The sequence below is a fragment of the Cottoperca gobio genome, chromosome 23, assembly GCF_900634415.1.
Source record: "Cottoperca gobio chromosome 23, fCotGob3.1, whole genome shotgun sequence".
NCBI lineage: Eukaryota > Metazoa > Chordata > Actinopteri > Perciformes > Bovichtidae > Cottoperca > Cottoperca gobio.
This window is the reverse complement of record NC_041377.1, coordinates 5968795-5983648: the sequence shown is the minus strand read 5'-3', so window position 1 is coordinate 5983648 and position 14854 is coordinate 5968795. Positions and strand designations below refer to the sequence as shown.

Sequence of the window (14854 nt, the reverse complement as noted above, 5' to 3'; positions counted from 1 at the left end):
GCTCAGTAGTGCTGGTCCTCTGTTTTTCTTTGGCAATGTAACTCTTGCAGATGTCGTGGTAGTGAAAAGGATTTAAAGGTCTAAGCAGTAGACACTTTTGGCATGGATTATATCTATCGACTTAGTCTGTGAACTGTTTGTTTATGATGTGTTAATAGAGAGGCAGATGGCCATATGCTATATTAATACTGCAACCTTTTACATGCAGATATACTAACACACACACACACACATAGAACAAAACACTGTACACTTAAAAAGTCTAAAGTTCACGTATAGTTTAGTAGATAGAAAAACAATTGCTTTATTCACACTTGACACACGACACAAGCTTCACAAGCTCCGTCTGGCCTCCTGCAAAAAGGGTCAAATTCTTAAAAGTTCAAAGACGTTTGGGTACCTACCTTCAAGGCAGGCCGGATTGCTGATATACGGCCGCCATTTCTTTCGAATGTCTCATGTTTCAAATTAATCTTCATTACACTTCAAAGTGCATTTTACAGCCTAATCAATCAATCAAGACAAGAGTAGATGCTACTTGTTTTTCAAAGGTTTTTACTGCCATTTTTGTATATTTAGAACAAATGTTTCAGTGCACTTTCAATAAGAAAACGACTCAAACTTATTATTTCTTCCTAATTCTAGCGGACGAAGAATGAATATTTTAGCAATATCCCGAGCTTCCAGTTTTCACCCGCATACACGAACGCATTCTGTCCCATTCAGACACCTCTAAACCTATTTAAGATTACCCCCGATAATCTTCCTGCAATACTGATGGGAAAACAGAGCTGAAGCAAATAATTAAAAAGCCTTTTAATACGACCAATAACCACTTGACCGTAAAACTTTGGATTCTTGTTTACTTCACGTGACTTTATTGAATCTTTGTTTCCTGTTCGGGCAACAAAGGAGGCTATTGTTGGTTGCTAATCATTTCCATCAAAACCACAGTCAATGAATAGAGCTTTATTAGAGTCCCGGATATTGGAACAGGGTCGCTCAGCTGATTCAGGATTTGAGCATTACATTGGTTTAGAGACGATGTTCTGCAATGTGAAGGTCACAGGTTCACAGACGGTGTTTTAACTGCAAACTATGGAAGTTCGGCAAGTCGTCATTTGTACTCATTAGTTCCAAATTTGGGATTATTCCGAGTATAATGTGATTCGTTGTGCATGGGATGCTGTTCTTTAGACACTCATCATCGCCAGATTTCCTCTCATCCTTGGATCAGACGACTGGATCAAGTGGCTGAGGTGAAGGGTGTGTGTTTAAATGCATCCTTCTTGTATTGTGGGGGAATCCCATGAATGTAAAAGAGAGGAGAGTAAAAGATAGTGAGTGGAAAATGTTAAAGGAAAAAGGAAACTGAGAGGAGCAGTGAGGAGACGGGGCAGAAGAGAGGGAGATAAGGCGTGACCAGCAGAGCAGAGGGTAATGACTGCACTGGCTCATGGTGTGTCTGCCTGCGTGTGCGTGTTGCACAGCCAGGCACAGAGAGATGAGACAATAGGGTGCACAGTAAGTGGCAGGCTGAGATGGCACCTATTGTTAACACTCATGAGTACACAACATGTGCACTCGTACACAGGCATTGGGGTTGTTATTGAACTCATCCCGATGAATGGGTTTGTTTGTGGTGCCTGTTACAAATCAGACAAAGAAATAAAAAAAAGGATCAATATGTCCCTCCTGCAGAAGATTGACACCTAATCACAGGTAGTTCAACACATAGTTGCTTTAATTGTTTGTCATTGCCACTATAAAGCCACTCAAAAGTAAACTAAATAACATGTCTCCTGATGACAAACCATAGTGTATGTATCTAACCACATTTCTACATTAACAACCGATTTTCACTCATAAATTGGTCAGATTACAACACACACGTACACGTACACGTACACGTACACGTACACGTACACGTACACATGGCCCCGGTTACTGCAATATGTAGGTGATTGATGGGAAACCAAAAACCACCTGAATAAGAGGAGAGAAGGAGGGATAGGGTGGGGGTGAGACAAAGAGCGATCGGGACAGTTGGAAAGACAAACAAGAAGGGACAGAAAGAGGACAAAAAATAAGCAAACCCGTCGGGACTATAGAGAGGAGGGTGTGACCTCAACTGTTGGTGTTTCCTTCATTTTGCTGAAATGTCTTTTTAAACAATGAGATCAGTCGCCATCACTTTCTCTCCCCCTCCTGACTTTTACTGGAACTTATTCATCCTCTTCTCAAGTATTCTTATTCATAGCAGATGCTCTCTCTGTCCCTCTGTCTTATGCTGGCTAACCATAGCAAGCTGTGGTAAAGATCTTGGAGAGATTTTGGTTTGTGTGTGCAAGTTAAACAAGTACATGTGTGTGTCTTTTTGGTGCACATGTTTATGAGGTGTGTAGGTGTGTGTGTGTGTGCTGAAGGGGGTTTGTGGGTCTTTGCAGGGGAGTGTTTCCAGGGTGCGGGGGGTCTGAGAGACACTTACTACATACTAATGGAACACACCGGGCCTTTTTCATGGACTTGAAGATACACACTTAATGCACACACACACCACCCCTATATGTGCCTCTGTCCACCACCACTGTAGGTCTTTACTGCGTATAGAAACAAATCAGCTCATTCATTCAACCGAGAGGCTTAATGCAATCAAGATTTACAGGCCCGGATTTTTCTCTTGGGTTACAGACCGACATTCTTCAAAATTTGGGTCAGGGCTAGAAGGTTGATCAGAGGAACATCGAAGTGGGTCAGCAACACATTCTGCAGAAACTTGGATAAAAAGTTTATGGTTCAGTTAGCTTCCAAAAAGGGTTGCATGATTTCGGCAACTATTAGGTCGTGCATGGTTTTAGGATTTAAAAACAAGTTTATTTTTGCAGTGCTGTATTTCTCAAAGCATCTTCAGCTGGTCTTATTATCACTCTCCCTCATACTCCTAATTGTATTCTTCATGTACATGTGTTGTTTTCGGGTGCAGATGGATGGATGGATGGATGGATGGATAGATAGATGGATGGATATATGGATGGATAGATGGATGGGTCTAAATAATCTCTAAATGCTTTCAGCAATAAAAGCTTTTCATAAACTAAAACAAATGATTTATTTTGGTCTTCACTTGGTTTTTGGTTTTGCGTCACTTGGTGTATGTTTCACATTTAACGTGAAACAATCAGCAGAATGATAAATATAACAGACCCATCTGTATCACTCGTTAATGATAATCAGTTGTGGAAAATGTACAATTAAGTGCTGGCACTGCATTGTCATAATTATGCATCAAAACACAAGGGTTGAAGGTCATTACTGTACAATTATTACTTCCTGGAAGTATACGACACTTTTCTGCAGGATTCCCTGTATTTCTCATCTTTTCCTTCCCACATAAATTAAGTTTAATGGTAAAAACCGAACTGCTGGTAAACAACGTTTTCACGTTTGTCAGACTTTGTGGTATAAAGTATTTAGTAGAAAGACAATTTATTTCTTGAAACACTACTATCTTTGATGAGTAAACTCAAACAGCTTGCGGTTGTTGGCCTCCGCCTCAGCCAAAGTGTCATCACTTCCATCATTTTATCCTACTAGACATGTGTGACATTTCTTTAATTAACATTAACTCTTCAATTACAGCCAGTTACAGCCAGTTACAGACAGTTTTGTCAGTTCATCCTTGACCTTGAGTTGTATTCATGGATGTTTAGTTGCAACATTCATTTATCCAGATATGTAATTGTAATTACCTCAATTTAAGGTTGCACTATCTCCATATCAGTTGCATGGAAGTGTGTTGTTTGGATACAGCAGAGGCTGTCGAGAACTTCTCCCCCCCACCCCCCCCCCCCCCCCCTCTTTTATTTGTTTCCCTTATGCAAACACAAATTGCTCTTATATAATGAAAAGCATGAGAACATATGGACAATCATATGCATTTATTTATGCTAGATTTAGGCTCCCACTGTCCCCAGGAGGGATGAGTCACTTTGGACAACATCCTGTGACTTTCTGTACCCAGAAACTGTAAAAAACATACTTACTAGTGTTTGTTGAAACACAGTGGAGTAATGGTTTACCATGTTGGAGTGTTTATTGTCTGAATTTTCTGGCAGTTATCTTTTGTTGCAACCTCCATCCATCTGGTGCTGCGAGTGCTGCTCGCTCACTGGGGTGCAACAGACCAGAGCGTGTGTGTGTGTGTGTGTGTGTGTGTGTGTGTGTGTGTGTGTGTGTGTGTGTGTGTGTGTGTGTGTGTGTCGGCGGCGGCGAGAGAGCGAAGCCGGGCTTAGAGAGTGAGAAGTCTGTCGAAAAGGAGTGTGAGGATGAATGAGAGAGAGAGAGGCTTGGATGTTGAGTAAGAGGGTATTTTTGAGTCTGACAAACTGAAGTCTCATGATGTTTTGAAGCTCGGAGCAGAAAAGAAAGGATAAAGAGAAAGAAAACAACCGCTTTCATCAGGCAGACTCATGCGCCTTGGATCCAATTAAACTCTTAAAAACCGACACACAAATGTATTTATTTTTATATACATTTCTTTTAGATATTCATTGAATGTTTCTACAAAGCCTCTACCGTATACTGTGTGTGAGAGTTGTGTACCCATTTATACTAGAATGAAGAAGGAAACATTAATAATGGATTAAGAAGCCCCCTTAGACTTGCTGTCTGCTCTCTCTGCTCACATCTATAAAGACACACACACACACACACACACACGAACACACACACACTCAGTAACCGATAGAAAAGAAGAGAGAGAGGGAGAAGGCATCTTCTAGTGCCCTGAGGGAGGTGTCTAACAGAAAAGACCCTGACCACCCATATCACTAAGTGCTGCTGGGAAATGGAAGGTCAGATTCCAGTCAGTCAGGTGACCAACAGCTATTGTCATGTGACCGCCTGAAGGGTCATGTGACTATAATATAATACCGAGAGTGATACAATGGCGGTAACTAAATATATAATTTCTTTCCTCACATTTCACTGGGGTATACGACAGTATTTGTGTTAAAATGCAAAAAGCTGGTCCACCTTAAGTAAAGCCTTTGTGGAACTTCTTTGCCAACTTCAGGGCTAACCCACTTCACTTTAAACAGCAGGTGGCAAGCAAGACACCGGAACTTGGCTTGGGTCTTAAAGAGTTGTAGCATTTATTCATCGGAAAACTGTACATGCACTGCTACATTAACGCCATGCTCCTACGAGTTATTACTTAAAGGAGTACACTACTTGTATAACACATTTTAGTTTTTAAAAAAACATCTTGAACATCCCTGACGCTTAGGCCTAGCGGGGGCTCAATTTAGGCCAAGTGGGCTTGCAATACACTGGCGGAAACTCAGCATCTCCGTAACAGGTTGATATAAAGAAGATCATACTTTTCTAAATACCCTGGTATACCAAACTACCTCGATACCGCCCCAAACCTTCAGTACGGGTTGGTAAGCACATACATGGATGTTTCTGTGCGTCAGTTGCTAATGGGCCATCATCAGTGAAGTGGTTGCTGCAGGATGAAGGGATAAGCTGTTACACACACACACACACACACACACACACACACACACACACACACACGCATATTAATGCACTTAAAACCACACTGAAGCTTTCAGACATTCTCTCTCTCTTTGTGTAATGTGTGTGTGAGTCATATGATATAGATGAGGCCCCAGGTTATACAATGTGACAATATGAGATCATCACCTCAGAGATTGTCTTAATCTCTGAAGCAGCTCACAAGGTTTGTCTAATAGCTTTATAACATTAAAAAAGACTTGCACACCGTGACCTGGCAGAATCTTCAGTGCTGTATTGTTGATTGGTTGGTGTGGTAGTTATATCCACTCAATAGCACCACCGTATCCCAACATTTTGGGATTTGGTGTGACTGTAGCTTTAAACAAAATGACTGCTTGATGCCTCGGATGATTTGCACTATTATGCGGGATGTTTTTAAAATTCCATTTTCAAAATCAAGCACTCAAATAAAGCAATATGATGCTGTTAAAACAAACAAACACCTACTCCTTTTATCTGAAAGATATTGTTTTTAGACAAAATAGTTGAATCGGAGACGAGGTGCCCCTTTTTGGACTTCTATTTAAAACTGGTTGCCATGGTGATAATCCTGCTAATGTTGTAGGTGTCTAACCTCCAACGTCTGATCTTGCATCACCCTAAAAAATGTTGTTGCTTCTTAAAATGCAATATGAAACTCCCACTGTGCTTTCACTGTGTTTTAGTTGTTCTCTCATCTTTATTGTCAGCCCTGCTGCTCTTTCTGTGTGTGTCTGCAGAGCAATCTGTCTGTTCAGTGTTCTCTAAATGCATCCTCTAAAAGGGTCACAGACATTATTAAAGGTCCTGGATGCGTGTCATTATTCCCTCTTAAAGCACAAATATCTCTTTGTTCCAGGTTAATTGGAACATCTCTTTCATATCATATCTGGTGCATCCTACATGCAACTGCAGGTTAACCTGAATACTTGATTCTGCATTGATAACTTTATCATTTAGCTAGCTAATACTTCAGGGAGGAAGCTGCAACCATATTTGTGCTTAAATTCTCTGAGTATTGAGATTTTGTCGCCTAATTTTGTCATTGTCAGTCAGCTCAGATTTTGTTTATTTTTGGGGCAGAGATGTGCTGAATGTGTCAGCTGCGGTTAGACACAGCTGGTGAAGAAACTAGAAACGGCAATGTGCAAACACATTCAAACAAAGAAAATAAACACATACACACTCACTGAAACTGATAAACAAGCATAATATGTAAGACTAATGCAAAAAAGTAATGCACACGACAAAATAATAAGGATCCTTTGAACGCATGACACATTTACGCCCTCACTGCCGTTTGCACCTGTGTTTATTGAGGTATCAGTGGTAGAACTGGAATGCCCATTAAACTGTGTATCTGTATGTGTGCAGGACTTTTGTGTGGTAACTTTAGCTTGTTTTAGTCACACTGAATGGCTATAACCACTGTTAATAAAGACTAAAGCTGTTAGTTAAAGCTTGGTGCGACTGTTATAGACCACGATTCAGATCTAAACAACAAAACACGAAGGACACAAGAAGTGGGAGTTGGTACCAGAGGATTTGATGTGCGTGAAGAATTGAGAGTGTTTCTTGGTAGGAAGCCAGTAGGGGATCATGTACTTGGAGGGATCTGAGGGGAAAGCACCCTCCTGGTGAAGCTGCTCACTGGCAGGTGAAAAGAAGCAGCTGGTGACTCCACAGCGGTGTCAAAACATCACTGCCTCGTCCTCTCGTTCCCCTAATATATAAATGACATTCTGTTGGAGCTGAAACAATCAATGTAATTATTTTCTGGTTTTCTTAATTTCTGTAATTTTGTGAGTGTGGGATTATGAGCATGGACACTTTTGTTGTTGTCGTTCCATTCTGGTGTTTATTTAGGGCATACAGTACATTTTACAGTCAGAACATTCAAATGAAACGGCAGAAAGTAAATATAATATGCAGGACTATATAATGAATAAGGAATGATTTCAGACGAGGCCTGTTGTCTACAACCTCCCCGTGACTTAACTGTAGCGTGATAATCACAGTAAAAGGGAACATAATGGAAAACCAAAAACACGCACTAGTAGCCTAACTCATTTTGCCTCCTGCGTAAAGTCAAATCATTTTATTTATACATTTTATAAACAAGTTTGTGAAAAATTACGTCTCAGAGAAATGAAGCGTGTACTGCGCTGATAAAAAGAAGACTCTTTGAAATGCACTTGCCCTCGCACTCTGACAGATTTGTGTGGCTTCTTTGAATTGAGATGAAAGGACATCGTCTACTGTTTTATCCCCGTCCACATCCTTTTATAATGTAATATGGCACCATTTTCTGATAGTACCTGGTTTCATATTTCACCCGCATTTGTATTCTAGCAGCATGTTTAGATGGTGCATCAGTGTTGGTTGTAAAACATGTTGTCTGTTGTGTCAGCATTTATTATTCCTCCTCTGCTCTCTCTTCTCTAACAAACTTGTTTTCTTCCCTTTGTTGATTAGCTTTCCTCTCCACCTCTCAAACCCTCTTCTTGCTTAATTTGATTGTAATCACACTCACGATAACGGTGTTGTTCTATAAATATAACATGCTTTGTTTGGTTAAATGCCCTCTAGATGTCAGATAATGTTTCCTTAGTTTTATTTAATTAATGTATGACAAATCTTCCTCTTTTTTTTCCTGTGTGCAGGATCGCAAGCTGTCCAAGTCGGAGCGCCAGCGCTTTAAAGAGGAGGCCGGGATGTTGAAGGGTCTCCAGCATCCTAACATTGTCCGCTTCTATGACTCCTGGGAGGGACCCTGCAAAGGAAAGAAATGTATTGTTCTGGTGACGGAGCTCATGACATCTGGCACACTTAAAACGTGAGTACATGAGAGAGAAAATCTATTTTCCAAGATGTTAGTTTATTGACCTTGGGGCTGGAAAAAGCTGTATTTAGCTATCCAAAAGGTGTAGTGGGCTGTTCTGTAGTTTCTACCACTTCAGCTGCTCTGCGTAAGTTGGACTGGCTTATAAAAGATGTTGTCAATTGATTCAAGCGAAACGCTGTAAAACATCATTTATTGGCCTGGAAAATAACGACTCTTACAGCATTTGCTTTATCATGTGAATGATGTGCAGTGTTGCAGGGAATATGCACAAACACATGCACACACACTCTTAACCCTCTTTTCCCCTTTGCTTCTGAAGAGCACCGTCATTACGGATGATGACTCACCTCCATTTGTTTTTTGTTGAAATGTAAAAATGACACACACCTACTCACCCAAACTCACACACCTATGTCTTCCTCTTTCCTGTCAAACCAATACGCAGTTTTTCCTCTATTTCCACCTTCAAACGGCCTTTAACTGCAGTGTCGTAAGCACATCACATCCCGGCAGGATTTGTGCTGAGTGCAGCTGTTAGTGGTTCAGCTAGTGTCACTATCTCATTGCATGTACAGTATGTGTCTGTATTATTTACAGTATATATGTGATTGACTGAGTGCCTGTCTATGTACGCATGTAACTTTAAAGAGGCCGTGCACAAACGCACTATGGAGTAGCAATATCAAGCCACGATTTTAGCATCAAATGCGCAAAATAAGTTGACAAAGCTCAGGAATAATAGGGAGACTCTTTTCTGTGTGTGTGGCAAACTGTACATCTGGTGTTTGCATGTCAATACCAGGGGCGACTGTCAGTCTCTCCCCACCCCAATTTTCACTGTAGGGAATTGATTTATCTGTGGCGGTCATTGTCCATGCCATGACCGCATGCCAGTCTGCCGTACAGAAAAGATGAGCGTCTGTGAATGCGAATGTGATTGTTGAGCTCCTGACACAATAAAAGGCTAAATGCGGGGGGCGTGTGGCGCACGCCGTGCCCCACGCATTGCATCGTGGGACATTGGCCCACCTGCCAGCTGCTGCTTCTGCTGCAGATTCCTCTCATTCCTGACAGAGGGAGAGACCAAATGAGGCGTGTGTGTGTGTGTGTGTGTGTGGGGGGGGGGGGGTGGTGTCGGGGGTGGGGTGCAGGCTGATCATTAGTTTTATGCAGAGTCATTGAAAGAGGGAGACAGAATGTCAAACAATCTGAGGAGCCGATAGTGAGACAGTCAGCTAAAGAGGCAGATGGACACACATAGTCAAATCAATAGACAAATTAATAACTAGATATCCAGATAAAAGGCAGCGAGACAGAGTGACAAACCAATCAACCACCTGTGACCACAGAGTGAGAGTAATGATCCAGCAGCACAGCACTACCAAGGACAGTAGCACCCTCCACTGGAAGACTGAAAAAGCTTCATAAATGTATTAACAAATCACATTATCCATGTTTCTCACAAAACAGTCAATTTAACCAAAAACACATTTCTATTTTCTTCCAAAGTTAAAGATTTGAAGTGATTTTTTAAATATTCAGACAAGGCCTTGGACAAAATGAATCACAAGATTGCAAAAACAAATGTTAAGTAGAGCAAGTATGCCTGAACAACAATAGATAATGGAGGAGTATTGGATCATTCATTATTATAAACACATGTATTGTATAGTATGTATCCTGCATTAATAGTTTAAAAACTATTTATGTGGCACCATGAACAATGTTTTTATACTGTGCATACATAATATTATGGCTGCAATTGACGATTATCTTCATTATTGCCCAACCAAACATCCAATACCCAAAACTCTTCAGTTTACTATCATTGAAGAAGAAATCCAGCAAATATTCATATTTGAAACACTGGTCCAAGTCATTGTTTGGCATTTTTTGCTTCTAATAATCCCATAATAAATGTAAATGATCGCATGTACATATATGAACAGGATCAAGGCTGCACAGGGATTTGGCTGTCATCCAGATGAAGACTCAGAAAGGAGAGGGACTGCTGTGGCTGAAGTGGTGGAAAAAGAAAGAGAGACGATGAGAGGCAGGACTGATAGGAAGGGAGGGAGATGGCGAGGATGGAAATACTGACCAGCGTCAGTTAGAGGCCCCTTATCTATGTGTGTCCAAGGGTGTGTGTGAATGACTGCTTATCTGTTCAAACGTGTATGTGTACTGTATATGTACTGTTCACATGCTGCATATACATTTATATCTGCATATTTCTGCAAATCTATGTGTTTAGGTATGTGTGTTGAAAAGAAAGCAAGGGTGTGTGTGTGTGTGTGTGTGTGTGTGTGTGAGAGATGCTTTGTGCAGTGTCACTCCAGCACTGCATGCCACAGGATTTAACTTGTCTGTCTGCACTGTTCTGACTTCAGCAAGGGAGCGAGACAAAGCAGAGGAGACAGACGAGGGAGAGGAGGGAGGCTAGGTAAAGGGAAGGAAGGTACAGAGGGAGGAAGATGAGAAGAGAGCGCTGTTAAATAAAAGTGAGAGATGGAGCGTGATAGAATGGAGGGATTTGAGGAAGAGACTTTGAAATGTTTATTATAAAAGCTTAAGTTATGCAGTTGTGAGTTTTGAGGAATGTTCACTTCGAAAGTCCCCAAAATATTATCTTCAGTCTGTTACGTGTGCCGTGCCCCGAAGGCAAACTCCTTTTGGAAATATGTGAATCCACCCAGCTGTTTCTAATAACTTCTAAAAGACATAGATAAACGATGAGAGCATATATAAGACACACACTTATCGTAAAGAAAAAATTACAATCAGTCCTGATTGACAGTTTGTCATGTTCATGTGGTAAACTATTTAATTTATTTAGGAAATAGATTTTTCATTGGTTTCGACAATAAATTGATTACTTGAGAAAATCCTTTGCTGCTTAATTGTCATTATATAGTCATTAGTTGCAGCCCTACTGTGGTCATACATTGCTGCTCTGGGTGGGATTTTTGAATAAATGTAATGCTCACAGTAAACGGTACCTGGTGTGAATATGTAGCATGGCCACTCATCCCCATGTAGCTAAAGTTCATCCAAGGCCAAGGACAGACAGGACACACTGCACGTTGTTTATTTTGAGTCGGATTGTCCTTTTAACGGCCTCTGTATTGGAGGGTATAAAGGATGCTGCTGCTGCTGCTCTGCAACCAGCAGAGACCTAATTGAATTAAGGGTTTAAAAAAAATAACAAAACCCCATCATGATGTCATTGTTTTACTGAAGTGGTCTCGCCATAAGCTGTTCGGTAATATCCCCCCCAAAGAAGTTTAAACACGGACCTGTTGGAGCAGCAGGGTCTGATGAGGTGATGGATATAAAGTACAAAGTAGCAGCACATTTAAATACTGGAATTGAATTGAAATACCACTGAATGATGAATGTAGTCTGCTCGGGTAAAGACACTGGGTCACGACTGTGAACTTCTACCATCTGTCTGGATCTGGGCTCCTGGTCAGTTAAGACTGATTTGCAGGGTCACCGGGCGGTTTAGTCTGCTGCCTGTTATTCACCATGTGCAGATTTAGTTTGAGCCAAGTATAAAGCTTGGACATTTAATTAAATTGCAGTAAATAGATGAGATAACTTTGAACTCTAGGAACCAAAGAGCTACTGCGAGAAAGGCAAACTTGTCCCCAGCTGATTGGAGAAAATTGGAAACACTTTTCTTAGAATTCAAATGAAGTCAAATTAATTTTGAACGACTTCTCAAAGCTCTTAAAGAGACCTGAAACCTTTACATCCAAACAGTTTAATCAACGAGGTGTCCTCCCACATTCCAAAGACATAGAAACTAGGTGGACTGGAGACACCCACAGGTGTGGATCTGTGTTTGCTCTGTGAACGCCTGGCGACCAGTCAAAGGGTGCCTCCCTGCTTTCCACCCATTAAGATTAAGATAATGGGCAGCTCCCACATTGAAAAACTGTAATGGTGTTCATTAGCGTGGCTATTATTGTTTCATTATAAAATGCTAAGAATGTGACACTTGCACGAGGTCGTGATGGGATCTTTGCTTTTATATGGTGTGAAAATTCGACTCGATTAGTTAATTGCCTGCTTAATTAGAATGGCTCTTTTTATATGCCCAAATAAATAAGCACATTTCAAATGTACTGCTGAATAAAGCTCATGAGTACTGGCTGTTTGAATCTGCAACTGTCATTCTCTTGAGTCGAGCCCTTTCAGACATATTTGTATCCAGGTTTAAATAGATGTCTGTTTACAAAATGTAAAATAAGCTCAATATGTCATCTCAATGTCAGTCTCCATGCAGATGCCAGAGTGACTGTGGTCATTACCTGTCTTTTTTGTGTGTATTCATGCCCACGTTCATGTTTGCGTGAGTATTCAGGACATATCTTTTTAAGCTGGAATTGTCTAACAGTAATCCACTTCAGCTGCGTAAGCTTTCATCTTTAATTTAAGCATTATCCATTTTCCAGTTGCTGCATCTTATCCGACAATTATCTGCCTCTCCGTCCTTTTGCTTTGGAATAATTCCCTCAGTGCCCTGCAAAAAGAACGTTACTTTAGAATACATTCAACGATACACTGATACTAAAATGACGCTACAGATGCGATACGAGAGGCATAGTAGGGCAGCTTTGTTTCTGTGTGTTCTTTAGCGGGTGTCTCTTTACAGTGACTTTCAAAGTGGAAACTAGTGGGCAGTTACTGTGTGGAACAAAGGCCACTTGAACAGGATGAACGGCTGTTGAAAAGCTGTGACGGAGTTGAACCTGTTGCTCTCTTTGTATATTTTTGTACACTTAATCTGTATGACATGTCCGACTTATGTGTGATTTCATTTGTTTGTCCTTCAGCTACCTGAAGCGTTTCAAGGTGATGAAAATCAAGGTTCTGCGCTCGTGGTGCAGACAGATCCTCAAAGGCCTTCACTTCCTGCACACCAGAACCCCGCCCATCATTCACAGGGACCTGAAGTGCGACAACATCTTTATCACATGGGCCCACAGGCTCGGTGAAGATAGGGGACCTGGGTTTAGCCACGCTAAAGAGGGCCTCCTTTGCCAAGAGTGTCATAGGTAGGAAAAAGCGTACATAATACACACTTAAACTCAAGTAAAAAGTGTCTTCTGTGCTCTATATAATAACATGGCTGCCATTCAGTTGTATAGTTAACCACAGATATTCTACAAGTACGTTATTGTGCATATTCTCATACACTTGAGAATTGTATGCTTTGTAAACCTCTCAGCTGCTTTGTAGTTGGGCAGACCTTAAGTATTTGGATGCTTGCAGCAATACACACACACACACACACACACACACACACACACGTATAAATGTGCACAAACACACGGCAAGGCTAGCATGTTGTACCAGTAAGTGAGTTTGTAATTAAAAATGTCCAGCTGTGTTTAGGGAGTTTTTATGATTTAACCCTTATGCATCCAGAGGGATCGTTTTGGCGTTTTAAATGTTGGATCGTTTTGGCTGTGTTAATGCATATGGCACACATTTTGGAATTTTGTAAGTTCAACCTCAGCTCTTATAATAAGTCTATAGTAAACAGTGTAGCCAAAATACAGACCCTTAAGACAAAAATGTCCCCTTTGAATTTGGATCCCACAGCATACAATCATGCTTTCTATCATTTAAATCTGCCCTGGCTTCAAATGTGTAGTTTTTACTATATTCTTTACCAGATTAAGCCTTTGTCTCATGTTTTTCCTTTGGGCCATGGTATTTACCTGGTTTCCACTGGGGGCATTGCTGCTGCATTATGGAGCACTATATTGTTTGAAGCAATGCATCAAAATCAATGTTGTTCCTAATCATAGACGTATCCTAGACTGAAAAAATAAAACAAAACATCCTCCCTAGTATTTAGTCTACATAAAATAATATCATTTTTTGTTTTTCCTCAGGAACCCCAGAGTTTATGGCTCCAGAGATGTATGAGGAGAAGTATGATGAATCCGTAGACGTCTACGCCTTCGGGATGTGTATGCTGGAGATGGCTACCTCAGAGTACCCCTACTCTGAATGTCAAAACGCTGCCCAGATCTACAGGCGGGTTACTAGTGTAAGTCTGCATTTCTTTTGAACGCCTCGTCTGTGAATGAGTGGAGGAAGCAAGTTGTGACATTCATGTGTGGCATCTAACAGCCTTGTTTGTCTTTTTTGTTTCTAATCTCCACCCTCCTCCGTGCGACTCTCTCTATCACCCCTCCCACATACTTGTTTACTGACTGTATTAATACGTTTGGCATGAGCTGCGGGAGATCCAGTCATATGACTGTGTTTTTTGCACTGATTAGTCTCACTTGCTTATTTTTCCTCTCCCATCGACCCATCTGATTGAAATGCACTTACTTGTCGTTCACTTTTCGTTGTGTAACATTTCAATGCTTGCTAAAAAATAATAAAAAATGAGATGACAGTTGGCTGGAAACACTGTAAAAT

The 14854-nt window shown here is 40.9% G+C and overlaps 1 protein-coding gene across 1 annotated transcript in view; it reads left to right on the top strand.

Annotated features, from left to right (window-relative positions):
* The window catches only part of LOC115028425 (serine/threonine-protein kinase WNK1-like), an 84037-nt gene that overhangs the window by 30315 nt on the left and 38868 nt on the right, over positions 1-14854 (top strand). Inside the window, 4 exon segments of the mRNA XM_029462213.1 lie at positions 8226-8398; positions 13249-13390; positions 13392-13470; positions 14317-14474. Of these exon segments, the coding sequence (XP_029318073.1) occupies positions 8226-8398; positions 13249-13390; positions 13392-13470; positions 14317-14474 (552 nt within the window).